General features: G+C 41.3%; 1 protein-coding gene across 1 annotated transcript in view; it reads right to left on the bottom strand.

Moving 5' to 3' along the window:
• Nucleotides 1–1491: 1491 nt before the first annotated feature.
• Nucleotides 1492–27676, bottom strand: part of GRAMD2B (GRAM domain containing 2B) — a 111807-nt gene continuing 85622 nt past the window's right edge. Inside the window, exons 2-14 of the mRNA XM_066612564.1 lie at nucleotides 17918–18055; nucleotides 15099–15186; nucleotides 14336–14402; nucleotides 13722–13825; nucleotides 12669–12764; nucleotides 11067–11138; nucleotides 10906–10986; nucleotides 8735–8846; nucleotides 7472–7591; nucleotides 6228–6315; nucleotides 5282–5386; nucleotides 3215–3308; nucleotides 1492–1533 (exon numbers count right to left, since the gene is read on the bottom strand). Of these exons, the coding sequence (XP_066468661.1) occupies nucleotides 1492–1533; nucleotides 3215–3308; nucleotides 5282–5386; nucleotides 6228–6315; nucleotides 7472–7591; nucleotides 8735–8846; nucleotides 10906–10986; nucleotides 11067–11138; nucleotides 12669–12764; nucleotides 13722–13825; nucleotides 14336–14402; nucleotides 15099–15186; nucleotides 17918–18055 (1207 nt within the window). The remainder of the gene's footprint in view (nucleotides 1534–3214; nucleotides 3309–5281; nucleotides 5387–6227; nucleotides 6316–7471; nucleotides 7592–8734; nucleotides 8847–10905; nucleotides 10987–11066; nucleotides 11139–12668; nucleotides 12765–13721; nucleotides 13826–14335; nucleotides 14403–15098; nucleotides 15187–17917; nucleotides 18056–27676) is intronic.

Raw genomic sequence — 27676 nt, 5'->3', positions numbered from 1 at the left:
AACACATAAACAGAATGCTGTGTTAAGATCCAAGATATTTTAAGTACTGTAATCTTTTATCAGTATGAATCATCTGGCAAACAAAAATTAGATCATTGATAAGGCACTGTCAAGATAATAGTATATATTAGTGAATGGGCTATTATTTCAGTTGCAAAAAGAACTGTTTCACACAATTAAAATGTTTATCAGCTACCAGAATCCATCACTTTTGCATTCACCATCTAGCAGTAGACTAATAGGAAGCAACACAAATTAAAATTCCAATGAAAATTTGATAGGTTATAACCCCCAAGCCCAAAAGGACTAATATCTAGAACTGAGTAAACTTTAAATTATTTTTTTTAAACTTGGAACTAAATTGGCTTAAAGCCAAGAATGCCAGTTTAGCTAGTTTGTAAATCTCCTTTGGAGAATCCACATACAGTAAAAGTTGTGATATGTGGCATCACTGGATTGAAGGGTTGCTGGATATTGAAATTTTCCAGACATTACAATAACACCATTGCTATAGCTCTCAGTTTCACTTGGGATACTACAAATGCTGTTAATTTCACTTGGGAATTTGTCCATTTTCCATAGTGGTCAGCATAGTGGATCAGGGCTGGTGAGCTCTAAGAGTTTATTAATAGAGTTTTTAGGATCAAGTGCCAAATTTTGCAGCTTTACTAACTAAATAGAGACTACATTAAATTAGGAGAGCAAAGATGGCAGTTAGATATTTATGAACATACTTTCTGAATCTGCAGGTCAGTTAATGGACAAAGTCCAGCTGATATAGTTCTGCTCCACTTGAATATATGGTTAACTAAATGGTTAACTTTTATGACAGCATCCTGACTTAAAAAAAATTGCAATTAAAACTTTTCTAAGAAGCTCCATTTTAGTAAAGGTGTCAGTTGCTAAGTTTCTTGCGCCTTCAGCTGCTGCCTGGCAAGCAGAATAGGACCATTTGGCCACTTGTATGGACTATGCAAACTCCCATCAGACAAGTACATGATCCAGGGAAAATAAAAGCTCAGTACTTTGCAGAACGAAGCCCCTGGGGTCCACCTAATTACAACTTTAACGTATAGATAGGGAAGGAAGTAAAACACACTTCAGTATACGTTCAAGGGCAAGCATATGAAAGACACTCAGGTTTTCATACATAGCAGTACAGCAAATTAGGGATCCAATGCCAAGCAAAGGTCTTCATCACACAGTTTAAATATGAAAGTCACACACTCAAAGAACTGTAGATTTAGCAATGCACCTAAGGTCCAGTTTCAGTCTTCTCAGTTATTCATGCCATAGTAGATAACAGAAATACAGCAGCTTCTGAACAGACACGTTATTGCACAGATACAAAGTTTCATTGCTAAGAGCAAACCGTGAGAACTGTGGCTTTGGATTCAGTTGGAGGACATGCACCCTGGCCTGCAGAGTGAGTTGTCTTCTTTGGAGCTGTTTAAGAGGAAAATGAGGTATAGAGTAGTCTCAAAGAATGATTTACTCGCTGTCTTCAAGTAGCCTTTGTAAATTGCTTTGTATCTTCAATAAGGAAAAGACACAAAAGAGAGGATTTGGATGAAACTTGCTGCCACTTAATATATGAACAACTCAGATTTACCTACAATGCAGTAGTTTAATTCAACACTGAAGTCAATGTGACTCAGCCTGATTAAATCTATCCTAAACAGATTGTGGATTAAGTTGTATGAAAGTATTTCACATAAACTCTGTGTGCCTCTTAAAGTACCACACCCGTCTGTTTTTTAAAAGAAAAAAAAGGAGCCATGGGGAGAGTTTAAGGCAGAATCAGAGAGTGTAATAGGCATATTCAAGTAAGCTTTGTGCCAGATTTTTAGTTTTCTTTTCCCAGACCTTGTCTAACCGTCATGCGTATTGGCTGTGGGAAATAAAACAAGCTACTCTTAGGGTGGGATTACACCTGACAAAGCCAGTCAGGGGAAAAAAAAACCCCTTTTCATCTTTAATTAATCTATAGCACCACATATATGAATGTAGCCAAGTGTACGTGGGCCTCTCTGCGTAGCTTTAGACATACTGTAATTCAATCTCCTTGGTAGGGGTTACTGAGTGCACTTATGTCTGCAGTTAACAAATGAACCAGAACAGATACCATCTGCAGGGAGCAGACAACTAGACAAACAGTGCTCCTAATAATGAAGGCCAGTAAGCAAACCCTGTCTACTGGAATTCTGAGACTGTTTGGGAAACAGAGGGAATGATTAAGAAACCTTTTTAGAAAAATAGAGAGAAGGTGTGCTTTGTTTGTCTTATAAACACCAAGAACTTGTTCACATATTGCAAAAGGGCTCAACGGCATTTGTTCCAAGTATCCCCAAGGACACAAGGAGAGTTGTAGCATATGCACAGAGCCCTCTGCAGATACTGGCTCCCATTCCTGGTACCAATTCCTATCCCTGTGGCAGCTAACCAAAAAATGTACCTTAGTGACCATGGGAACCTGTGGTTTTTTTTCTGAGGAACAGCTGAATCATATGCTACTATGCAAAATTTCCTTACACAGAGGCTTTTGAAATAAGTGAGCTGCTGCAGAGAATTAACAAAATATTTTTTCCAAATCTATCAAATCCAAATCTATCAATTAATCTGGGAGTTTGGGAAGTTAGGGCTAAAACCTAAAGACACTAACAAACATGACTGCAGTTTTCAGTTATTAATGCTGATGTGTAAAATAGGCACTGACAGAGGTTTGAGATTTCTTGTTAAGCTTTATGCTACCTTTAAAAATATGGTTTTCTGTACTTAACATAGCCCAAATCCTAACCAACTTTCCAATGCTGGTATAGCAGTGTCAATGGGAGGTGGGCTGCATCCTGCAGTTGGGTGGCACTCACGGAGATCTCCTCAAAGTAAGGGAATGTTTGTACCCTTACCTTGGAGCTGCATTGCCCATACGTCAGTGCTGGAAAGTGGGTTAGGATTGCACCCTTACTGTCCAATCCTATCCAACTTTGCAGTGCTGATGCAGCCCAGCCAATGTGGCATGCACTGCATCCTATGGTGGTGGGACACTCACTGAGGCAAAGAAAGGGAATGTTTGCAGCTGCCTCAGAGTTGGACAGCTGGATAGGATTGAGCCCTGACTTGCTCTTTTTTAGGGCTTAGAAGTTCTTGCTACTTTGGGTAATGTTTTCTAACCTAATACAATTATTGAATAGTTTACCCATTCTCCGTAATGTACCTTTTCCAGTTTGATGAGATTAGCTGTTAGCTCCTTGCAGAGACCATCAACATTAAGATGCAGATGAGAGCCCAAGCCTTCTTGAACTGGGTGTCTGGAATGGACATTAGTGGGAAGAGGGAGAGAGCAATTACAAAAAACAAATTAAACTAGATCATTGGACTTTAGCTAGATAGGGGGACTAGCAATCACATTTAGAACATTTCCTGCACGTTCTTTTTTCACCGCACATAAATTTCCTACAGACCACTAATATCATGACAAACAAAAAGCCAACTACTGAAATGCACAATCCAGTCACAAAATACAGATAGGGAATCTTGATAAAGCACCACTGAAATCAATGAGACCAGTTTGTTGTGACCAAGTGGATTTCCATTAATTTCAGCAGTATTCAGTCAGGATTCACTTTCTTTGAATATTACTCTTTTTTCTAAGTTTGTAGTATACATGGCAGCAAATGTGGTTTTGTCTCATCTTTAGTTTTGGAAATATTGAATTTCTTTATCTTATAGGTTCACTTATGGAAAAGATGTGGAAATCTTGGGGTTAGTGTACAGAAACTTGGATCCTATTCAAAACCATGGGTATATGCTGGGCTGCTGCTGGGTCATGCGCTGACAGTGGTCATGTGCAGGTGCCATTTATTAGAAATACTGTTTCCACAAGAGGCCCTTGATGCCACTGCCATGATTTGTGGAATCGTGTCGCCTGAAAGAGGTGTCATTATTGTACATGTTGCAATTCCAGAACAAATGTTAGTGAGATATTGGTTCTCCCAGTACATAAAACAGCTGAGTTTGTAAGAAATAGTTCTGGTTTTCTATTAGCATGGCTATGATCCATGTTCTGCTTATGATCTCTCTACTAGCTCTGAACTGAAATTGCATGCTTAACTGAATACAGTAGGACTCTGCACAATATCTAACTTTTCACAGTAATTTTTTTTTACTGCTCTGTTGCCCTTAACAGAAGCTTGACAAGCAGAAATGTAGCAGGTGAATCTCCATGCTAAGAAATGATTCATCTGCTAATTTTCCATATACTGGACTGATGTTCAAGGTACAGGAGGAGGACCAGCACAAATTTTGTAATCCTATATCTACTTTGCAAGCATAGGAGTCAGTTGTTATAGGGTGCTGTGTGTGGACTGGACCTTTGGCACCTGTAGTAACAGTTAACTCACAATCTATCAACATCATGTGCAACTGCACTCTGTTCAGCAGCATTGTTGCAAACAGTACACATTCAAAACACTTCTGGGGACAATTTCTTGTTTTTTTGCCTTCTGGGTTTCAAAGCAGGACAATATCAGCAACACAGAGGTAAGTATCACTGACAGTGAGCAACCAGTGGAAACAAGCAGGTACTTTTTTTTACTTAGTTCTCAAAGGATATTTCTATTCTCCCAATAATCCTGAGGTATGAAGTTTCTCTCTACAGATTACAAAATGGGAAACTCCATTGATAAGTACTTTGTGATGATTATTTTGAAGAGCTAAAGTAAAGCGTGTTGGGAAAGATGACCTTGATAAATCTGAAATAACATAAGGAATGGTGAGGAAACTGGCAGTCCAATCCTATGGTTTGCCCCGCAGCAATATGCAGCCACACCCAAATGGGCTGTGCTGCATGCTATGGTGGGGGGAGGAGCTTTACCCCTCCATAAAGCCCTTGACTAGCAATGGATCACCTTTTTAGCTGGCACAAGTCCAAGGAGACAAAAGGGTATAGTATCTGGCATCAGTCCCTGCACCAGTTATCACACACCTACCTCTGACATGTCCCCCACCCTCCCCCTATTTTGCCCACATCTGCCCTGCTGACTTGCCTCTGTTGATGGGCCTTTCTCTTCCTGCCACAGTGCATGATGCTTCTGTGGTCTCTCTGGCAGCGATCCAGAAGTGTGTGGGTACACACACTTCCAGATCACCATTTATGACGGCCAGAAAGTGTGTTCTGATGGTGGATCACAACCATAGAATTGGGCTGTGAGTCAAACAGGATGAATATAACACCAAAACGGAAAGATGCAGAATATTCCTTTAAAGGGAACTGAATTCTTACTCATTATGATAAGAGTCCACAAAGGAAGCCATGGAGCCAAGCTGCTCTTCCAAAATGTGGATTTTGTATCTCATGTAAAATGTAGAGAAAATCAGTAGACAAACACTGTAGGAAAGACATGGTAGAGGATAACAACATTTGACCACCAGACATAATAGGTATGCATTTGTTGGTATTGGAAACATATGATGTTAGTCAAATTCCTATTCAATTAATCTAGCCATGTAAAATTTTTAGGGATTTACCAATCAAATCTCCAACCACAATTAGGCTGATGGGCTTCAACAAAACTCAACCATGTAAAAGGACTTTCAGAAGGAGATATTTTCTCCCAAGTAGGCTTTAATACAATTGAACAATGACCCAGTTAGAGTACAATAAGGAGGATAATTCTACAAGGGCCTGGAAGCCATCCAGAATTCTATCCTTTTGAATATTACTTTCAGTGTGTTGATTCCTTCACTGTCTTTGAAGATGGTATAAAGACACATCGTCACATCATAATACAGCAGGATTTACTCGGTGATGTGCTACTGTTGTTTGCTCTACCAGTTCACATCTGTGTTCATCTGGTGTGAGATGCTGCTGGCTGATCCAATTTTCCCATAACCTTTGAAAACATCTATCAATCTTCTTTCAATTGGCCTCCAGGAGGTTGGTAAAATGTTTTTGGAAGCTACACAAGTATATTATCCATATAACACAAGTCTGGGCAATTTAGAAAGGTCACATTTTTCTCCCTCCATTTTCTCCAGTGGCAACTTTTATAGTAGAGCATATACAGATCTTTACTACTGAACAACAAATAAAAGGCGACCAAAAAAAAAAACTTTCTTCAGTCATAGTATGTCCAACTTCCTGAATATATCCTTGCGGTATACCAGTGCAGTTACCCCTGAAGTTATCCCAAGTCTTGCCTCCTATCTGGGGAATGAATTATACTTACAGAATTGCATAGAGGACAAGTATGTGATTCACAGTTATCAACCTCTCATAATTCACTCTGTGGAAGAACTGAAGGACTCTTGGAGAAGCTACAAGATGAACAAAATTCTTATGACCATCAGCATGGATCATCAACAATCCAAAAATAGTGTAACTAAAAATGTGGCGGGAGACTAGACCTGCCAATGTCTGAGCTGAATGTCTTGCTCTTCACCACTAAAGTGCTATGGTATCTATGGGTAATGCAGTTTCTATTTTGGGATTGTGTAATAAAAGTTATCTGGCTCTGAAAATTGTAAAACACCAGGAAGCCATGAAGTTTCCTGGGTGATCTTCCTGGGCCAGTCACTATCTGTCAGCCTCACCTACCTCACAGGGTTGTTGTGAGGACAAAAGGAAGGGAGGAACTATGGACACCACCCTGAGCATCCTAAACAGTGGTCCCCAAATGTTTTAGCACCGGGACCCACTTTTTAAAGCAACACTCTATTGGGACTCACCTAGCTTTATGAGACTAAAAAAAAAAAGTTTAACATTCATAGCAGCTCACGGTTCTGTTTTTATCCTTAACTATGGTGGGGTGTGTGTGTGTGCATGGTGGGAGCTCAATAATTGTTTTTGGTGCATTTGTTGAGCTCCACGTTCATCAGATTGGGACAATTAGGGTGGCCTGGCATTTCCTTTCATCTAGCTCTTGGGAAAGTGGAGGAATATCTGGATTTAGTTTTACATTTTTCCCCATGGTGTTGTAGCACAACACGCAGAACAGGAGTTCTTATAACACACTTTCCACAAGCGAAATGTCATCTTTGGATACAACCCATTTTTAAAAAAAAACTGCAGAAGCTCAGGTTCTTCTCTGCTTTTATCGGGGTGGCCAAACCATAGCTCATGAACCACATGCAGCTCTTTGACATATAATGTGCGGCTCTCGGAAATAGGTTGTCTGAGCTCCTTTTTGCATCACAATTAATATAAAAAACAATTTTAAAAATTTCAAGCTTTATAGTTATTTAATGGGTATAAACTGAGATTCCACTGGATTAAAACATAAGTTTATTGTTCACAGTGAGTAAATATATTTAAGAATTTTAATGCTTCTTAATACTGTAGCTCTCAAACATCTCTCTTGGGGCTCTCAAACACCTGAACTTTTTTGTATGTGGCTCTTACGTTAAGCAAGTTTGCCCACCACTGGACCCTATTTCAAGCCTCCTCCCCTCCCACAAAATTTTGGTTTATTACCATTTCTAGAAGCATTCCTGAAGTTATCATCACATGAACGTTTTTGCAGTACATCTGCTAGGGTAGGCTTTGTTGACTTGGAAGCTTTCATGTGAGTCTGGGTCTCAACAATATGATAACCTGCTGGAGAACAAGAATTTTAAGTTGAAAGTAACAGAACATAATGATCAACTTAAATGGTTTGAGACTTTTCAGGATGTGAAACGCAATCCAGCTCCATAAATCTCAGTGTGAATTTTGTTATCATTTCAGTTGGATGAATCCACAATAGAAGTTCTTTTTTTTGTTGTTTCCAGACTTGAGAACCAGAATGTGCTTAATGCATAGAGTAAAAATGTGCACAGAATGTGCTTAATGCAAAGACTAAAAATATTTTGGGGTAGTTTGCATAATAATTCACACACTACTCCAACCTGACAAAATTAATGATTGAATTATGCAATTGGAGGGGGGTGGGGTAAAAGGAAAGGAGATGGTCAAGGGTGATTTATGTGTGAACCAAGGAAGGGATTCAAGAAGTAGGAGACTACTTGAGGAAAATATGGCTGAGCAAGAGCATATTTAGAAATAGTTTCATTTAACGAAAGCATTTGAGGAATGAATCTTCAGGTTTCACCCAGTGATGTTTCTTCAGAGCTAGTGAAAAACTAATACTTCATCCAGAGTGTGATCTTGCACAGAGTATCTCAGAACCAGGACCTCCAGTTAAGAATTCACCTGGAAATGTACCAGCTTGTCCTAGATTTTGTGAGTGCTCCTGGTTTACCTTCCCTCCCTTTCCCTCCTGCAATACAAACGAGGTATTATATGGGCAGACCACCCAGACGTGTTGTAGAAATGAGCAGTGTATGGAATGTAAAACATTTACAGGTGTGCGACACAACAATGGGGATACGCTGCCCAATCCCTGTTGTTATGTGATTAGGTTGTTGAGTGAACATTCAGCCCAATCTAGTGCCTTTGTTGTGTAAACAGACACTCCGTGCCAGACACCAGCTGGCTGCATAGACTACTGAAGATAGGTTGCCTCTTCTGAGCCTTAAAAGTCTATTTGTAGTTTAAGCAGACACTTTAATGCAGGCTATGGGAGACGTGACTACCTCATTAAGAGCATCTTTGTTGTGCGGCAACTCATGCCTGTATTTTAAAAAGGCTGTATAAACAATAATTACGTTCTCCATACTTTAAAAAGGGCTCTGTGTGCTTAGACACAAGACTGCAGTTTCTGGGCTTGGATGTCTAGAAACAGTTTATTATTCTAACCTTGGAAATGTTCCAGTTCTGGAGTCTGAGAACCAGTACTGCTAGATTCTTCCAACTCCTGCCTGCGCTGGTGGATGATGCCATCCAGTTCAGAAAAATCTTCACTGAAATCCTGAGGGAAAGATGCATTGAAGATATACCTGTTAAGATTTACTGTGTATCCAGCGTTATATCTACAGGTGAAATCTGTGGGTCAGGGCACCAGACCTGACTGGAGCACAGCTCTGGTTGCGCTCAGAGGGTGTTTTCAGGCCCCTGGAGATTTTAATGGGAACTTCCACATTTCAGTGAAAAATTGGAAGTGCCCTTTAAGCACATCCAGGGGGCTTTCTGATGCCCATAGAGGCCACACCTGTGGCATCTGCAGGCCTCAGAAAGGCTCCCAGACACGAATGGAACAAGGTTCTGGTTGCATCCTGGAGACTCGGTGAGTCCTCAGCCTTGGGTTCAGGACTTGTGGTGGTTCAAATCCTTGGGTCCTGAATCTGCAGATAAAGGGGACCCGTTATTTAAAGTGGTAAAGGGAGTCACTATTTAAGTTTTCAAGATCACTCAGGGCAAAATCAGACATGAATATGAAATACATAGTTGGATTCCATCCTTGAGATTCCCAACATTTTTTTCAACCCAAAGCAGTCATGGGCCCTGTAATCTGTACTGGCTTGTGTGGGGTGCATAGGTGTTACTCTGGCCATTTTCCCACTGAAAGTTGTCTTCCTTTGCCCTGAAGATGGTATTGCTTCAATTTGCAACTTTGGGAGCAACTAACAATTTAGGGAGGGGGATTTTTAGGGAGGGGCCTTGGGTCCCTTCAGAGAGAAAGACAGGGTTTAAATGCAGTAAATAAATAAATAAATTTTCATCATGGAAGTTGGCATGGGGGAAAGGACCTTTTGATTTTGAATATGAGCCTAAGGAGCTACAAGACTACATGCTCCCTCTTGCCCCCTCTCTTTCTTTCTCCCCTTTTATGGCTAGCTGAGAGAGAGAGAGAGAGAGAGAGAGAGAGAGAGAGAGAGAGAGAGAGAGAGAGGAGCTCTGGTTAGTTAAATCACAACATTGTGTTTTGTCTGAACCTGGAATCTTAAATTTAACTATAGCTTATGAACTAGGACAGTGATTCCCAAACTTTAGAGGCCCTAGAGACTGCTGCCTAATTTATAAATACCATAGGATGTGGCTGTAATGGTGATTGGGCAGCAGTGCCTTCCCCCAAGTAGCAGCTTGTTTAATCTTTGACGCGCATAGAAGATTAACCCTTGATGCCCTGTTAGTTTCACAAACCACCAAAATTTGGATCATGACCCACTGGCGGGTCCTGGACCCACAGTTTGAGAACCGCTGAACTAGGACATGAAATTGGGATCAGCTCACATTTCAAGTATGAACTCACTTAGGATGGAAATATAAAGTGATGATGTCATATCATGTAGCAAAAATTTTTGTATATATAATGGCTAGGGGCTAGAGAACTTGTTACAGGGATACTACTCCTTGTGGCAACCATAATACATAGGTCAGTTCTTAGCTCATTTTGTCAAGTGTTTTCGCATAAGTTGTCCTAGGACCTACCATACTATGGTAGTTACCTGTGATTCTTACTCCCTCACTGAAATAGAGATACATTAATTATTTCTAGACATGAAAGCAGAACTTCAATGGCAAGGTAACCTATGCACAAGATATTTAAATCTTCTGTATTAAATCCAAACTCTACAAAATTCCTTGTCTAATTATTCAATAACTACTTGCTCGTGCACCACACTTACAGTCAAATCCTAAGTTCCATTATGGTCAATAAAGGTTACCCCAAAGTAAGTATGCATAGGATAGCAGGCTTAGTTAGATTTTATTACTTGTTTTCTCAAATATTGGAGGGAATTTTGAATAATGACATCAAACCTGGTACACACATGTACATCACATTAAGAGATCTTTAGCTATATTTTTTATAAATACCCAACTACAAAGAATCTTCCCCCCCAGGAAGACTTTTTACTGAAAATGGTCTTAGCTTATACTAATTCCTTATAATTTTTCTTGTATCATCACTATTAAAGTTATTGAGGCTGCAATCCTATACACACTCACCTGGAAGTAAGTCCCATTGAACTCAATGAGGCTTACTTCTGAGGAGGCATACATAGATTTGCACTGTGAATTAAAGTTACCAGAGGTAAGCTTGTAGGCCGTTCAGCTCTGAAACTGTTTTCTAGGGAAGATGGACAAGGACTGTTGCCAACACTCACAACCTGAAAAAACAATTATTATACAATTTAATCAAATACTAATGCCAAGGGCGCACACATGAGTTGCAGACAATTGGACTCACCTCTAAATGCCGACACACAGATTTTAACAGTTTGTAAGCTTGGTCCCTCGACAGAAAGGAGACGAACATGTACTGCAAAGAAAGCCATAAACAATTATCTATCACTGGAAGGAGCTGCCAGAGTTTGCTTTTCCTAGTAGTATTACTACTGCATACTCTTTCCAAAAATTAGTCATAAAAGGATCACATGAGATATAACACAAAAAGCAACTGTTTATTATCTACCTTGGTAATTGTTCAAGGCGATGTAAGATTAGACACCTTATCACAATTTCTTGTACAGAGCTTGAAATCTTTGGGGGAAAGTGCTTTTTTTGTCCCTGAGTGTTATTTGATCAAAAATAGGGTGGAAAGCCCAACAAGGAGGTTCTCTCATCTGCGCTGGCAAAATAGCTGGTGCAGACTTGAGAAGCCCCATTGTGGAGCTTGGGGCTTTCTTTGTGGGAAAGCCCCCTTCCTCTGAGGAGAGTTCCACTGGCTTCCATAGGGCTGCTGGATACAGTGGTTGCCATTTTGGTGACGCTGCACCCAGTGGCCCCACCGAGGATAGGATTGTGCTGTAACAGTGCAATCCTATGCATGTCTACTCAGAAGTTCCATTTTGTTCAATGGAGTTTACTCCCAGTAAAGAGTGCATAGAATTGCAGCCTAAGACATTCCAGATTATAAGGACATTTAAGTTTTGACTCTTTTACCCCCCAGCTGATAAACATAAGAATATAAGAAGAGCTGTGCTGGATCAGGCCCAGGGCCCATCTAGCCCAGCTTTCTGTATTTCACAGCGGCCCACCAGATGCCTCAGGGAGCACACGCAAGGCAAAAAGATACTTGCATTTCCCTGCATCTAGCATTCTATTTACACCCACACCCCCCAACAAAGACACCAGATTGCAATTGGGTTTAACTTCTGCTACTTTATTAAACACAATGACCAATTTTTAATGCATGAAACCTACTGAATATACCTTCCCTCCCTCGCCAGTCTGGGGTAGGCGAAAAAACTGCCACCCACGGCCAGTTCAGATGACAGGAAAACATTCCTACCCTATTTGGATAAACTATTTGGTACAGTTCTAGCTGGTCAAGATGGTTTCCTTCAGGTACTCCTGCAAATTTAGGGTGGGAAAAAACAGTTTTACGGATGGCTGAAGACAGGGTAGAAAGTTAGGCTAAATCCTACTTGCCGTTGTTCCAGATGGGTTGCTTGTCAGCTTCATGGCCACAGTCACAAATCCTACCCTATGCCAGTCCTTTTGACTCTGGTTGAACAACCAGGGGCCTGGAAGGTACTCTCTGCATGTGGTCCAGGGGCCATCAGTTGCTAATCCAAACTTTATAAAGACAATATGCCAGGTGCTATTCATCTTACAATATTAGTGATGCACACCACTCAGTGTCTTGTGATTCACTCTCCCTTATCTGGACTCTTTTGTTCTAGTTAGTTGCTTGGCAACTACGAACTAACATTTCCAGTAACTGTAATTGGACTAAGGCATGGGTGAAAACGCTGGATGTGAAGAGCAATTAAAGGCACATGGGTGGGAAGAAACAGAACAGAAGACCAAAAAGTGCCAAAGTTTCTGTACCAAAATATGAACTTACCCTCTCAGAGTCTGTTGATATGACTAGGGCATTTGGCACTAAGAGGGCAGTTTTTGTCTTCTTTAGTAGTGTTACTGAAGGCACAGGTATAGTTATCTGAAATGAGATCGTAACAGTAAAGCGCGTGAAAACGTTCAGCAGCCTTTTAGCCTTTAGAGTTTTTTGGGGGCTGCTTTCATTGGACAGAGACCCTAGAGGCTTCTGCAGCCCTAAAGGCTGTTGCCTGATTTATGAATGCCAAGGAATGTGACTATAATGGTGACTGAAAAACAGTGCTCCCCCCCCCCAGTAGCAGCTAGTTCAGTCCTTGATGCACATAGTGTAATCTGCCCTGTCCTGTCAGTTTTGCAACCCACCAAAAATTGGGTCACAATCCACTGGTGAGTCTTGACCCCTGGTTTGGGAACCACTGTTCTAGAGCAATCTGATGTTTCTCGCTGTGAGGTTGGTGGCTTGGAGGCAATAATCCTGGATTTCCTGTTGTTATTCACTCCTTAATAAGCAACCTGTGATGGAATTTTGATGCTGGGCTTTAAGAAAAAAGAATTAAATTCTTAACAGTAGCCTCCTAGTTTCACTTTGTTTGAAAGGGATGTTTTATTCTTTCCTCAGATGTCATCCTTTCCAGAAATTTCTCTTACGAACATTATCTAGAAATGAAGAAACTGGAGAAGCACTGTACTATCTTGGTTATACCAAATTATTCTTTTTGTATTCCAAATGTCCTGTTGGTGTTTCAATAAGTCAGTTCCATTAATTAATTCAACATGATCTCAGCCAGAGTTAGGCACTGGAGAAATGGAAAACATGACCTTTTGTTGTTTTCTGTGTCTACACTGAGTTGTCCTTTCAATTAACATTTATTCCATCAACTCTGTTATTTAACTCAATTTAAATGAGAATTGGGCAAATGCCCATAAACTTGCCTCCTGAGCATCCTCAGGAAATGAGGAAAAAACAGGTAGGGGAGTGGCAAAAATTTCACCTACTATAGGTGAGTATCTATGGTAGGTATGACTCTTTGTATTTGTCATCTCATAAGACTTTACTAACCTTGGTGTCTTTGCCAAAGACCTTAGAATGAAAGCAAATCCAGTTCTGTGATATGAACAGCTTTCCTTGGTACACAATTTCTTTCTGCAAGGCGCAGGTAAAATCTGTAAAGCAGTCACACGTACCATGTTATCTAACTGCTGCAAGCAATCTAGTTAATATGCTATAAAACATGCAAGATAAACTCCTAAATCAAAAATACTTCAAGTGTGTTATGTCTGCCTTCTTCACAGGAATGAAGTAACTTGGTAAAAGCTAGATGACTTTGATCATATCCAACTTCTCCAGTAACCTGAACTTTGATATTTAGCAAAAGCAGCTTAGTACTGAATAGCCATTGGACTCTGTTTGAAAAAAAGAAAAGCAAGCCTGCAATTACATCTTGGCTATGAACCAGAACAATCCATCAGCAGCTGAATATCAAAATTTATGAGCCAACGGCTGACATTTTAACCAGCAATGGGGGCCCTGCATAAGCCTTGCTTCATAGCATTCTTTTAAAAATTATTTTTAATTTTCAAAAAGAGTCATAGGATAAAAACTGCATACAGCATGACACACCTTGCAATCACTCCATACATCACAATAGGTAAGAAAGATGGTACTCAACTTACTTTGTCTCAAGGGTTCATCAATTGGGACATCCAGAAACAACTTGTGAAAGTGAGCATTTGCTTTAAACTAGAGTTGGGAAAACAAGGGAATATATTCGAATTATTTCTACAGAGAAGTTATTGTTCACTCCCCCTCCTCCCCTTTCAGTCTGTGTCTTTTTACTAGTAGACAAATGTGAGCACTTTTGCTGCTGAAGTACAACCATCTTATCATCCTGGGGCCATATGCTTTTCTGGTCAGGAACAGAGGGGGACAAAGAAGGGCAGAGGTAAAAAATGATAGGGAGGGAGTTCCAGGCAATAGAGCCTAGCAGTAGTAGAAACTTATTTGGCCCAGTGTGTGCATGACAGAGTTATTTTGATGCATTGCACAGGATGTCAAAATGTCCAAGGCTAGCCCTGATTACTGTTATCCTTCAGGGTCCTCTCTGTACTTTGGTACTAAGACAACATGTATGACAGGCATATCAAAATATACTTTATTGGTCAATAGTCTGAATGGGTTTTCTTTTTTTCCCCCATTGCCTGGAGTAACAAGGTACATGGGTGCACCCACTGTTCCTGGGCGACAGAAGCAGGGCAGTGAGACTGGACCCCTTTTCTACTGTACTCAGTGGAACTGGGGATGGGGAGAAATTGCATTGCTGATGCTATCCCAGTGTTACAATCTTTATAGTCTGCCCCATTGCTATGCCTCAGTTCCCTTCATGCAACCAGGGTCTACAGCAACTTAGATCCCAAACATGTGGCTGCTCCCTAGTACCTGATGTGACGCATGCTTTTTCCTGTCAGGTTTTGAGTTATCTTTTCCATCTGTTGTCAAGAGGGTATTATCCACAATTGTCTTTGACCTAGAGTGAGGAAACACCCTTTAGCACACAGGCTTATATTCTTGTTTTCTGAAGGAGATTTTTTTCCTCTTTAAAAACCTTACTATGTGAGTCCTTGTAGGCCTGAATGAGTGTTCTTTCAGAGAACCACTTCACTCTTGATAGCTTTTGATTTTCTTTATTATATTTTATGAATAGATTTGAATATATAAGAGTTGGGCAGAAACCAATACGTTTACTTTGAAGTTTTCAAGTAACTACCATAGAAAGCTTTGAATCACATGTAGAGATGTTTGTTTCCAGTGAGTAAGATAGACTTACAGCCTAAGTCTTACTGAACACAATGGGCTGACTTCAGAGTAAGATAAATAACAGTTTTCAAACATCTCTAATCACAGGTAAATCCCCTCATTCCATGTAAGTAATGGCTTTTAAAGCATGTCAGTACAGAAGAATGCTCACAATATTGTCTAAGGGCCCAATCCTAACCAGGTCTACTCAGAAGTAAATCCTACTTTGTTCAATGGGGCTTACTCTCAGGAAAGTGTGGTTAGGATTGCAGGATTGTGTTTCATAGTGAATACAGAAAGTGTGCCAGGCTTATAGCTGAACTGAGGACTCTATCCTTTCTGCAGGCAACATTAATCATGTACAGGTCGTGTCTTGTTATCCGCTGGGGTTCCGTTCCAGAACCTGTAGTGGATAAAAAAAATCTGTGGATTAAAAAAAACAGTGGAAAAATAGATTTAAAGACCCATTTCCAGGCTTCTTGTCCCTCCGTTGCTCCTATTAAGGTTGTGTCTCAACATTCACAGGGGTTTGATTCTGGGACTCCCTGCTGATACTATAAAAAGTGTTAAAAGCAATATTAAAAAAATTAAAAAGTTCATCTCTTTACAATTGTGGTTGAAAAACAGCCTCTTACTGTTGTAGAGAGGCAGTGAGCAATCAGAAACGCAAAGGACCACCTTCCTTTGCCTGGCTCAGCTGAAGCATGGAATGATCACTTCCATGACTGTCTCTCTACAACAGTAAGAAAAGCAGTTTTTTAAACTGTGATTTTAAGGGGATGGATTTTTTCCAATTCTCCAGGGATCAGCACATTCCTTCTCATTTGCAGTGGCCATTTGTGTTGAGTCAAATCCGTGTATAAAAAAATCAGTGTATAACAAGGTTGGACCTATATATACCATTTTGTGTTCCCTGAATATATTCTGTCATATTGACAGTGGTCATAGGAACAAAGGAAGCTGCCTTGTACTGAGCCAGGCCATTGATCCATATAGCTCAGTGTTTTCAACACGGGCTAGCAGTGACTCACTGGAGTTCAGAAAGGGATTTTTCTGTGCCCTACTGGGTGATACTGGGAATTGAACCTGTTACCATCTGCATGTAAAGCATGTGCTCTGATACTGTGTTATAGTACACAAGCTAAGAAATCATGACATTCTGCCAGGTGGTCAGTTGGCTACTTAAAATGGAGAGAACAAAACTAATTGCTATAGGGCAGCACTCATCATGAAAGCTGTCCCAGTAGTTCATGCAACAAAGAAGAGTTTGTCTGCAAACTGTATTCCTGTATGGGTCTAGACTCTAGTATCATTGCTGCAGATTCAAATTAAGTAGTCACACATGGGCTAGAAGATGATATTTAAGCCATTTCTGCTCAACACTACACAACAGGGATTAAATGTGTACACCTGTGGGCTGGGCAAAAATGTGTTAAAGGACTTGAGACAAAGAAGAATAAATCTTGGACATAATGAGAAATCCTTTCTGTTTATCTCTATCTACTATTACCCAACTTTCCAAGAAAACTTCTTTTTGAAATTGCAAGGATGTTTGAACAAATTTAGGATATTTTTGGAGTGCTGAATCAAAAAATGGCATTGGCTTTGTCCAATTGGCTATAGCTTTGGGGGTACAGTATAGCCACTGCCATGGCTTCCTCACAAGGAAGCTGCTTGAATTGGCACATCAGGTGGCCATACCCCCAAAACTAGAGCCAGTTGGGCAAAATTGATGCCATTTTTGCATTTAGCTCCCCAAGAATAGGTTTAACTTTTAGAACAACAGAGGGCGCAATCCTATGCGTGTCTACTCAGAGGCAAGTCCTATTGTGTTCAAAGGACTTACTCCCAGGAAAGGGTGGATAGGATTGCAGCCAAAATGTGTTAAGCCTGTGTTATTTATTGGTATCCCCTTGGATACAACAAAGCTGGTCAAAAATCAACATTTAGTTCAGTTCAAACAGAACCCAAGACAGCAAGCAAGACCTATGGGAGGATTGCTGATCCAAATATGTTCTTATTCTGACCTCAAAATGAGGAGTAAATAAACCATAAGGTAAGAGGGTTTTAACATTTGCAAAATATGTAATCATGCTTCTAATCATTTTAAGGTATCCATAAGAACATAAGAACAGCCTTGCTGGATCAGGCCATAGGCCCATCTAGTCCAGCTTCCTGTTTCTCACAGTGGCCCATCAAATGCCTCAGGGAGCACACAAGAACAAGAGACCTGCATCCTGGTGCCCTCCCAATTTCTAAAATCAGGAGGTTGCACATACCCATTATGGCTTGTAACCCGTAATGGATTTTTCCTTCAGAAACTTGTCCAATCCCTTTCAAAGGCATCTAAGCCAGATGCAATCACCACATGCTGTGGCAAGGAATTCCTCAGTTCCACACACTGAGTAAAGAAATATTTTCTTTTGTCTGTCCTAACTCTCCCAATTGGATTGTTTTATTACCGTGGAAGGGCAACTTTCTTCTGGTCTTCAACCCATTCTGTATCACTGGGTGTTGCCGGTGACGCTCCAGTGGGTGACTTTCCAGTTTTCTTCTTTTCGTCTGCTCCATTTTCACTCTCTGAGCTACCAAAAGGAAAGCTACATGATTAATTAGAGGCAACGAGAAATACAAATAGTGCATAACTGCTTAAATTCCACTGTCAATTCCAACTGTCTGCTCACACAGCAATGCTACCACATTTTTAAAGCAAAAGTTTAAACATACACCCAGAGTTCCTAGAGCGTGATATAAGACAAGTAGAAACACATGTGCTTTTCATTTCTGAACTGCAAGAACTTTTGTATTTCTCCTCCCTATAAAATGCATAAGCTCCGGTTGGGTTGTTAGGAGGATGCGGAGAGTGTGGGCCACACCAGGTGATGCACATGGGGGGGGGTGACACCACTACTGGCCAAATTTTTTTAAATTTTCGTATTTTTGAATAATGTTACATATCATGTTACATATCAATTGATGTGTAATTTCATGCAGAATGCAATGAAACAAAGCCTGTTGAAATATCTCTATTCTATCAAAGTTATAGCCAATATAACCAGCGGGGGTGGGGTAATGGTACATTATCATGCCACCACTGGGGGCATTGCCCTGCCCACTGCATAGGAGGAGGTCCACCATAGGGGTGAGGTGCTGGCCTCCCGTACCGGGTGATGCAATCCCTAGTTATGCCATTGATAAGCTTCTAATGCAAGATCAGCTTTCACATCTCATCAAGGGATGGATTAGAAGATAAGGATACTGCCGAGTTTCATTCCTGCCAAAGTTCATGGTAGAACATTTAGTTCTGAATTCTACCTGCTCCCCAGTTGATCAGATTTTGTAAAATACATGGCACATAAATGAATTCTATACTCTGTACTCCATACGTTTATTTCCAAGACTGGGCCATTATAGCTGGTGGAGAATCTTGTCCTCTACCGTACTGTCGCTGCTACTGAAATGGTGCCCGGTCTTCTAGGCAGGATATTGTGCCATGCTTTTATAACAAATATTCATAACCATTACCAATGGGATTGTATTATATTAGTTACCTAAGCTCTCTTTTTTTTCTGCTGGAAAAATGTGCATATTTGATTTTTTAAAAGTGCTAACAAGAAGTGGAATAAAAAACTGACTGACTTGGACAAATGTTGCTGTTTAAATATTCTAAGGTAGACCACACAACATGGGTGGTGTCACAAATGGAACCTCCCCAGGGCATGTGCAGAAGACTTGCACACATAAAATGGTTCACACCTGTGATCTGCCCAGGTATGGGCATGGGTGTTCCTGTTGAACCTCCCTGTTCCCAGTATCAGGTCTCCTGTTGCCACTGATCTTTAACAAAGAGGCAGAATGCCCTCTTCTGCAAAGCCATTTAAATGCTCCCAAATGCAGTCCGAACTGAACGTTCAGGAATTTTAAAATGATGATGGAGAAGAAGTCTGTGGTGTCTGCGGTGTCACGATTCTCCTCCATCCATCACTCTGTAAGCAGCCTTATGGCTTACCTGGTAATGATGGGGAGCAGCAGTGGACCATCCCCTTTTTCACTGGTGCAATTTTAACCGTTCTGGATGTCTCAGCTCCTGATGCATTGCAGCAGAAAAACCACTATCCCCTGCCTGCTTCTTGTGAGAAGCCACCATTATCCTTAACTGATGGCAAATAGAAAATGGCAGGCCTGACCCCATTATCTTCCTCCTTCCAACTGGTATTGCTTTGCCTAGTTTGGAAGCTGATGCTAGCCAAGAGCCATGTGCAACCTCCTGATTTCAGAAATGGGCTATGACAGATGCAAAGGAGGGCACCAGGATGCAGGTCTCTTGTTATCTGGTGTGCTCCCTGGGGCATTTGGTGGGCCGCTGTGAGATACAGGAAGCTGGACTAGATGGGCCTATGGCCTGATCCAGTGGGGCTGTTCTTATGTTCTTATGAGTAAATGAGGAATAAGGCAACATTCATCCAAATCCAAGCCCAACCTAAGAACCACCCCCCTTCCCTGCAATAAGCACACACAAGGAAGGTGAAAGGTCTCTGAGAGCCAATAAGCAAGCTGGATAAGCAAGGTGCAAATTGCACATAAATTAACACTCTGCAGCATCTAGAAATTATAACTCAATAAAATATATTCCATAACAAAATTAAAAATAGGATCTTAAATTGCAGTTTTATCCAATACTGTAAATCCAATTATATTTTAATTGGCCATAATCCAACTGAAATTATTGAGTGGTATTCCTTGATCCATATGTTTAGGGTGAGGCCAGTATTGTGAAATATGGACATTTTCTGATTGGAAAGATTGCAGTATGTGGGCTAGGGTTTGGCATATGCCACAAGTCTACTTTGGTCCTCTTTACTCTTCTTGTTGTGTTTGTTTTTGTTTCTGGAGCTGAGTCAGATTAAAAAAAAACAACTTATTTGTTCTTGGATGCAAGACAAATCAGCAGGATTACAGTCCTGAGTCTGTAAACCTATATACGGTAGATTTTTCTGGGAGTAGGCCTCAATGAACACAGTGAGACTTATTTTTGAGAAAACTTGCATAGGAGTGCTCTGCATAGGTCATAAAGGTCTATTACCAGGGAGATACCATGAGTTTAACAACTTCCACTGTCTAGCAGCACTGTCACGTGGGTGCTCCTCTTTTTTGCAGGGGGAGAGTAACTGACCCACCTCACCCCAGCAGTGTCTTTTCTAGTGGCTGTCTGCTGGTGTTCTTTTTGCATCTTTTTAGATTGTGAGCCCTTTTGGGACAGGGAGCCATTAGTTATTTGATTTTTCTCTGTAAACCGCTTTGTGAACTTTTAGTTGAAAAGTATATAAATACTGTTAATAATAATAATAATAATAATAATAATAATAATAATAATAATAGCAGCACAAAAAAATTGCACACACAGATACAGAGGAAAAAATCAGAAAACACCTAGTCAATTCCAAGCCCTGTTCTGGTAACAAGCATAAGTGCCCAATCCTATCCAAGTTTCCAGCGCCGGTGCAGCTGCAATGCAGCCCCAAGGTAAAGGAACAGATATTCCCTTACCTTCAGGAGGCCTTGGTGACTGTCTCCCCACCACAGGATGCAACACATGCCCCATGGCACAGCTGCAGCACTGGAAAATTGGATAGGATTCGGCCCTAAGCCATTTCTACCCAATGTTGCATATACGCAACAAGGATAAAATGTGTACAACTGTGGGCTGGGCAGAAATGAGTTAAAAAGATACAAAATGAGCATGTTAACCCTTCACAATTGGTGATAATTAACTTAGCATTGCCTGAAAGTTGTTAACTCCATAATGCCATCAAAGTTTTGTCTGGTTTAAGGCCTGCAGAGGAGGTGCCAAGGTTTGTTCAATTATAATTAATCAGATCCTTGCTTTGCACATGCCTGATCTTGGAAGCTAAGCAGGGTCAGGCCTGGTTAGTACTTGGATGGGAGACCGCCTGAGAATACCGGGTGCTGTAGGCTTATACCATAGTCTTTCGAGACTGAAGGTTGCCAACCACCAGATCCTTGCTTTAATCTCCCTTAAAATCTTTATGACAATGACTAGTCATTTTAATATCTATCAAAAACAGCAGAATGTTCTAACAAATATACCAGAAGTTGTATATCTGTAAGGCAGCATTTTGGAGCACTTTTATGTGAACTTGTAAACATTACCAGTACAAACAGGATGAAAATAAAATGCCTTGCTGAAAGGCAAATACAGGAAAGTACTGGGTTGTTGAAATAAAGGCTGCTTTGTTTTGCTAGTGAGGTGAACAAATATTTTATTGGTCCTGAGGAAAATGAGCTACAGATTGCAATTTCTAGCAAAGATCAGAGAAGAGAGAATCACCTCAGTGCATTTGCAGCTCTTATAACCACATTAGTAGCCTATAAAAGAGAGGAGTAGATCCAGGATTAGTAAATGGACAGCTTGATTAGCCATCAAATATGGAATGCAGCATGCTCTGAGTTTAGTGGCACACATTAACACCACAATCCTGTACACCAGCGTTTCACAAACTGTGGGTCGGGACCCACTAGGTGGGTCATGAGCCAATTTCAGGTGGGTCCCCATTCATTACAATATTTTATTTTTACTCTATTAGACTTGATGCTACCATGGTATGTGACGGCATTTGGGGAAATATTACAGACCAGTACTTTTAACAAGCTACTATGTACGAGTATATTCTTTTAACAATGACAGTAAATGGGACTTAATCCTGGGTAGAACTGCAGCCTAGGATTGTTAAAAATGTTCCTGCTTAATGATGTCACTTACGGTCATGACATCACTTCCGGTGAGTCCTGACAGATTCTCATTCTAAAAAGTGGGTCCCAGTGCTAAATGTGTGAGAACCGCTGCTGTACATGAAAGTCACTCATTGATTTTTGATGCACTTTACTTCCACATAAATGTGTCTAGGATTGCAGCCTTTATCAGTGACTGGTAAATGGCTTTTTAAAAATTAAACTGAAGCTTCACCCCTCCCCTCCCCGGAATTAGGATTAAGGACAACTATGGCCCAATCATTGGGGCCATTTACAACAGCAGATCTTTCAATCTGTTGTAGCAAATGGCCCTGTCATGGTGTAACTGTTGTGCTGCCATTACATGTGATGGAGCTGCTGGTGGAAACAGCCAGTAGTTCCATGCATATGTCAGATTCACCCAAACTCTCCCAGGTAAAGTGGTGGAGGGCTGGTTTGGTGGAGGGTCAGGGTGGAGAGGGGAGAGTGTGTGGAGCAGGCTGGAAGGGGTGTAACTAGTCTGCTGGCTCATATCCCCAATTTTCCAACACACCCTGACCCCTTCTTCTTCTCAGACCTACACCAGTAAAATAGCTGGCATAGATCTAAGGGGACCCATAGGTGATCAGGTGACCTACTGGGAAGTAAATAAATAAGTTTTTTTTACGTCGCACTAGCTGTCTGATTGCCCCCACCACCACTGTATGCAACACGTGCTCTGGTAGCACAGCTGCATGGCGTTAGAGGGTGGGGGACAGGATTGGGCTCCTAGGAGTGCAGTGCTAAGGGCTCTAACTTGGTAGTCATCCCCATTGAACTTAATGGAACTTCTGTGTAGACATATACGATTGTGCTGTAGGTGAATCTCTGTTTCTGAACTGTTCATAGGATAGACTTTCAAGTGTTTGTATGTTGCAATTTTTTTTTTTTTTTTTACACACTGGGTGGCCAGTTTAATAGGGTCAAAAATAAACCTCCACTTCTCTCCTTCCTGCTTTTCCCTCAGGTAGCCTAAGATACATTCCCTTTACTAAGAAAAAGCACTGAAGCGCGAGAATCTTTCATGCTTACATTCAATGACAATGAAAAATGATTGAGTGCTGTTCTCTGTAACTTGACAGCTTGCATAGTTTTTCACCAATCAAAATTGATTCAGTGTTCCTCATTCTCTAGGAACAAAAAGCCAACAGTTCAGAATGAGAACTGTCACTGAAAAGCAGCTTCCTATAATTCTCTCTATTCTGATCTCCTGAGATAGAAAAGCTTTAGCAGCTTCTCTGATACACAGTCTTTCAGCTGTGGGATTCACACTTCCCACTGCAAAAGGGGGGGAGAAACAACCCACTATCAAAGTTGCATATTTTCATCTATACTAGACAATAGTATTGTCATTGCCTCTGAGACTCAACATATTTTAAGTAAGAATTTTTAGCAGTATGTCTTTGTTATTTTGTCATTCATAGTAGTAAAGCATTCAAGGACTGGAGGCAAATGATGTAACAATCTTGCTGAAGCTAAGCAGGTCTGGGTTTGATCTGTGCATGGATGAGAAAGTACTGGGATTCCATGTGGGAAATACAGTAATATGGAACATAGCCGCACTGAGCATTTGTTTTGGCATGGGAAAGGTGGGATATTAATCTTTCAGAGGAATGAATGAATGAGTGAATGAATGAATGAAGCTATGATGTGCCCAATATCAGGGCAGGGGGAGGGGTAAAGGGGATAATTTGTACCTGGGCCCAGGGTCAGAAAGGGGACCCAGGAGCAAATGAAGGGGGCCCAGAAAATTCCTTACATTTTCCAATCACACCCAGACTCACTGCCCATGCGGGATGCTGGGAGCATTACCGTGGGCACATGGCAGTGACTACTGCCGCAAGCCATGCACACCAGGCTCAGGGATGCATACATTCCTTAACAGTGTCACATCTGGGAGGAAACTGACCTGCTACAGTAGCTCTTTGGCTTGTGGATCCACGAACCATGAAGGAGTATAGAGGAGCTCAGGAACACAGCTGCAGGACTGCAGCTACTGCTGAAGTCGGTTTGGGTGTACATTAGAAATCTTCCATTCTAATGTGAGCCTAAATACAATGCTACTAATCTCCTGCAGTGATTTTCTACATTTGAAAGATTTTAGAGAGCCTTAGGAGTGTGTTTGGTTTTCTGTAACTAGCTACCAATGCTAGGCAGATAGGTAGACCTGAACTCTGCATTGGGAAGACTGGTGGACCTGGGCTTCAAAGACTATTCTGGTTATTGCCACTTCCCCCCTGTCTGTTTTGCTCCCATTCTGCCCACCCCCACTGCCACCTACCCACTCTGTTTCACCCCCTTCCTCTTTGGAAAGGGGCCAAAAAGAAAATTTGTACTCCTTGATAAAGTTCCTCTCAGAGGCCCTGCCCAATATCATCTAGTTCAGTGATCACTGGAGACCTCAGTGTCCGAGAAAAGCCCTCATCGTCCTGACCAGCACTTAATGTTCTGCTGCACCACTGTTTATTTCTCAACCCAGTCTCTGCACAGGGACACTGGGCAGTTGTGTCTATTGCCCAGCATCCACGAAGACTATGCAGCAGGATGTCCAGGTAGATATTACCCGGAGAGTCCCTGTGAAGAGACTGAGTTGAGAAATAAGCTGTGCTGTGGCAGAACGGTAAGGGTCACTCACGGAGGAGGGGGCTTTTCCCAAACCCTGAATCTGGCCCACTGGTTGGGGTTTGAAGAGCCCTGATCTAGTGAAAAGAAAAATCAGAAGAACTTCAGACTGTTTTTCTAGCACCTCTCACAAACACATCCATTGCAGTTTTAAGATGCATGCGTCTTTATCACATCGGCAGGATAAATTGTGTGGGCCATTGTTTATGAAAATTGGCACCTTGCTTGGAAGATACTAATTCCACTTGAAAGATTCAAGCTGTTCATATGTTGTTCTCCGTCAGCATGGAATCACTCTGCACTGAAGTGATTCCAGTGTGGCTGGGTGTACAAGTGAGAAGCACTAGTCCCTCCTTGGAAAGTGAAGGACTTCACTTTCACTTGGGGAGGGACCATAGCTCATTGGTAGAAGGTCCCAGGTTCAATCCCTGGCATTCCCAGGCAGGGCTAGGAGATATCCATCAGAAACCCCAGAGAACTACAGCCAGGCAGCACAGCCCATATTCAGGTAAGTGGACCAAAGCTTTGACTTGGTACAAGGCAACCTTCAAGGCCTTTCAGGACCATGTCATGCATATTTACTGAGCATCAAATTATACATTACTTTTAATATGTGCATGTCTTGTTTTCCTGCATGTCTTGTTTTCTTTCTGTAAACAGCACATGCAAAGAGCCTAGTTCAGATCAGGACCTTGATGGGGAAATTAACTTTGGGAAGAAATGCTTCCATTGGCACCAGTAGACACCCCCCCCCCCATGGTAAATAGTACATCCAGGGCCAAAGTATTAATGACCCTTCAGCTTGTTCCTGATTGTTTTGCCCTGTGCATGCTGTTTACGCTCAAATATTGCGACACGCAAGGTCATGTTTTGGTCAAACCTTGTATTGAAGACTTATGGTGGCCTTTGTCTGATTTTGGTGAAATCTGTATTCAAGATGCAAAGCCTGTGAGCAAAATCATCTAGAACTAGCCAATATGTATGTATTTTGTTGAACATGCAAACATGATAAAGGTCTATTCTGATTTGTTATTCAAACCTGTGCTGAGAGTCACAGCAACTTCTGTTTAAAAAGGAGCACAGGATTTGCATTTGCTTCTGCCCGTGCATCTGTGCAGTCAAAACAGCTTGATTTAGATCTGATTGACCTAATCCACAAAGTGTGCAATTCTCACTGTACAGCTTCTTTGGCTATAAAATGCGGATTGTAAACATGAGAGATCAAGCACATTAAGAAATCTGCAGAACAGGAAAGTGATAGCCCTCCTTTACTCATGCTCATGATTTAAAATGCCTTGGAATTTCTGTTCTTCGGATTTCTGAAATTGTCTAATCGTTGTCTGAAACTGCATTTAAAGCTGGATTTAAAAAGAGAGAAGCAATAAACTGTATGTTGTGCCCATTGAAATGGTTATATTAGTGATAGTCAGATAGTCAATGGCAGGTATTTTGCATTTGGTCCAGTAGTACATAAAAAGTATTCTTTTAAAATAGGAATTTAAATAAGAAATTCCTTTTTAATAGGAATTTAAATAAGGAATTCCGTTTTAATAGGAATTAAGGCCACAATCCTATATACATTTTCCTGGGAGTAAGCCTAATTGAACATAATGGGGGTTATTTCTGAGTAGATATGCATAGACTTGTGCTGTAAATCTGTGTTTTCAGAGGGTCTCTTAGCAGAATACCCAGCATACCTAGCAGAATACAATTTTAGCAGAATACCTAGCATTCAGTGGGTGGAGGATATTTTTTGTCAGTTTGGAATAGTGGAGCCAAATAGTCATGAAATATTGTATGTCATATATGAAATTTATATGTAAACGTGCCACTTGACTGCTGTAGTTGTGATGCACAAGCTGTCCCTCACTTATAGTTCAATTCTAACTTGCTCTGGAACAGGCAGGCTGACTGGCCTGTGCTATATCCAGTGTAAGGTAGGTGCAGGCTGGAGGGCAACTCATGGTAAGGGGATATTTTTCCTCTTACCCCGTGTTGCACCCAGCCACCCCATGGGGCTACTTGGATCTGCGCCAGTGGATACAAATCCAAGCAGCCCATGTAAGGCTGCAGGGCCTGGGAGTGGGGGTTAGAATTCAGTCTACACTGCTGTAGTCAATCCCACCCCCCTCCTGGGCCCAATCCACCTCCTGGTCTGCCCTCTCCCTCACAAATCCTCCATTCCCCAGTGTCTGTTTTAAAGCTCCTGCTAATTTTCTCCTTCTTTCCTGTTGGGTCATCCCTGGCAGAGGAAACTCAGCCCAGCTCGCAGTCCAATTTCACAAAACCCCTGCCTGTCCAAATGGAGCTACTCACAAGTATTCTTCACCCACAACCACTTACCATAGATACTCACGTATAGTACGTGAAATGTTTGCCAAGTAATCAAGCTCCAATTCTCACTTGGCCTGATCTCCAGGTCAATCAGAGGGCAGAGCCTTTCAACTCTGAACAGTTGCCTTTCTCTGCTCAGCTCAGCAAAGCTCAGGCAGGCACCTCCTTAGTTGCTGTAGTTACTTTCCAGGGACATTCCAGTCAAAGTTTACCTTTTATTCTCCTTCCTTCTGCTGCAGCCTGGTACTGCTTTGCAAATGCTTGCAAAGCAGGTCTGTTTTTGGAAACACCAGGATGGGACCCTCCTTCCCAGGCTACAATTCAGTGCACCATTACTTCAGAATAACACCCATGGAAAGCAGTGGGTCTACTTCTGAGAGGGTTTACTTTTGAGTAAAAAGGGTTGCAAATACGTGCAGCTGCATCTCTCTGCTGTGAATTGAATTGCACACTCCCAGTTATGTGTTATATGCTGT

The sequence above is a fragment of the Tiliqua scincoides genome, chromosome 2 (assembly GCF_035046505.1).
Source record: "Tiliqua scincoides isolate rTilSci1 chromosome 2, rTilSci1.hap2, whole genome shotgun sequence".
NCBI lineage: Eukaryota > Metazoa > Chordata > Lepidosauria > Squamata > Scincidae > Tiliqua > Tiliqua scincoides.
This window is presented reverse-complemented; position numbering and strand designations above follow the sequence as displayed.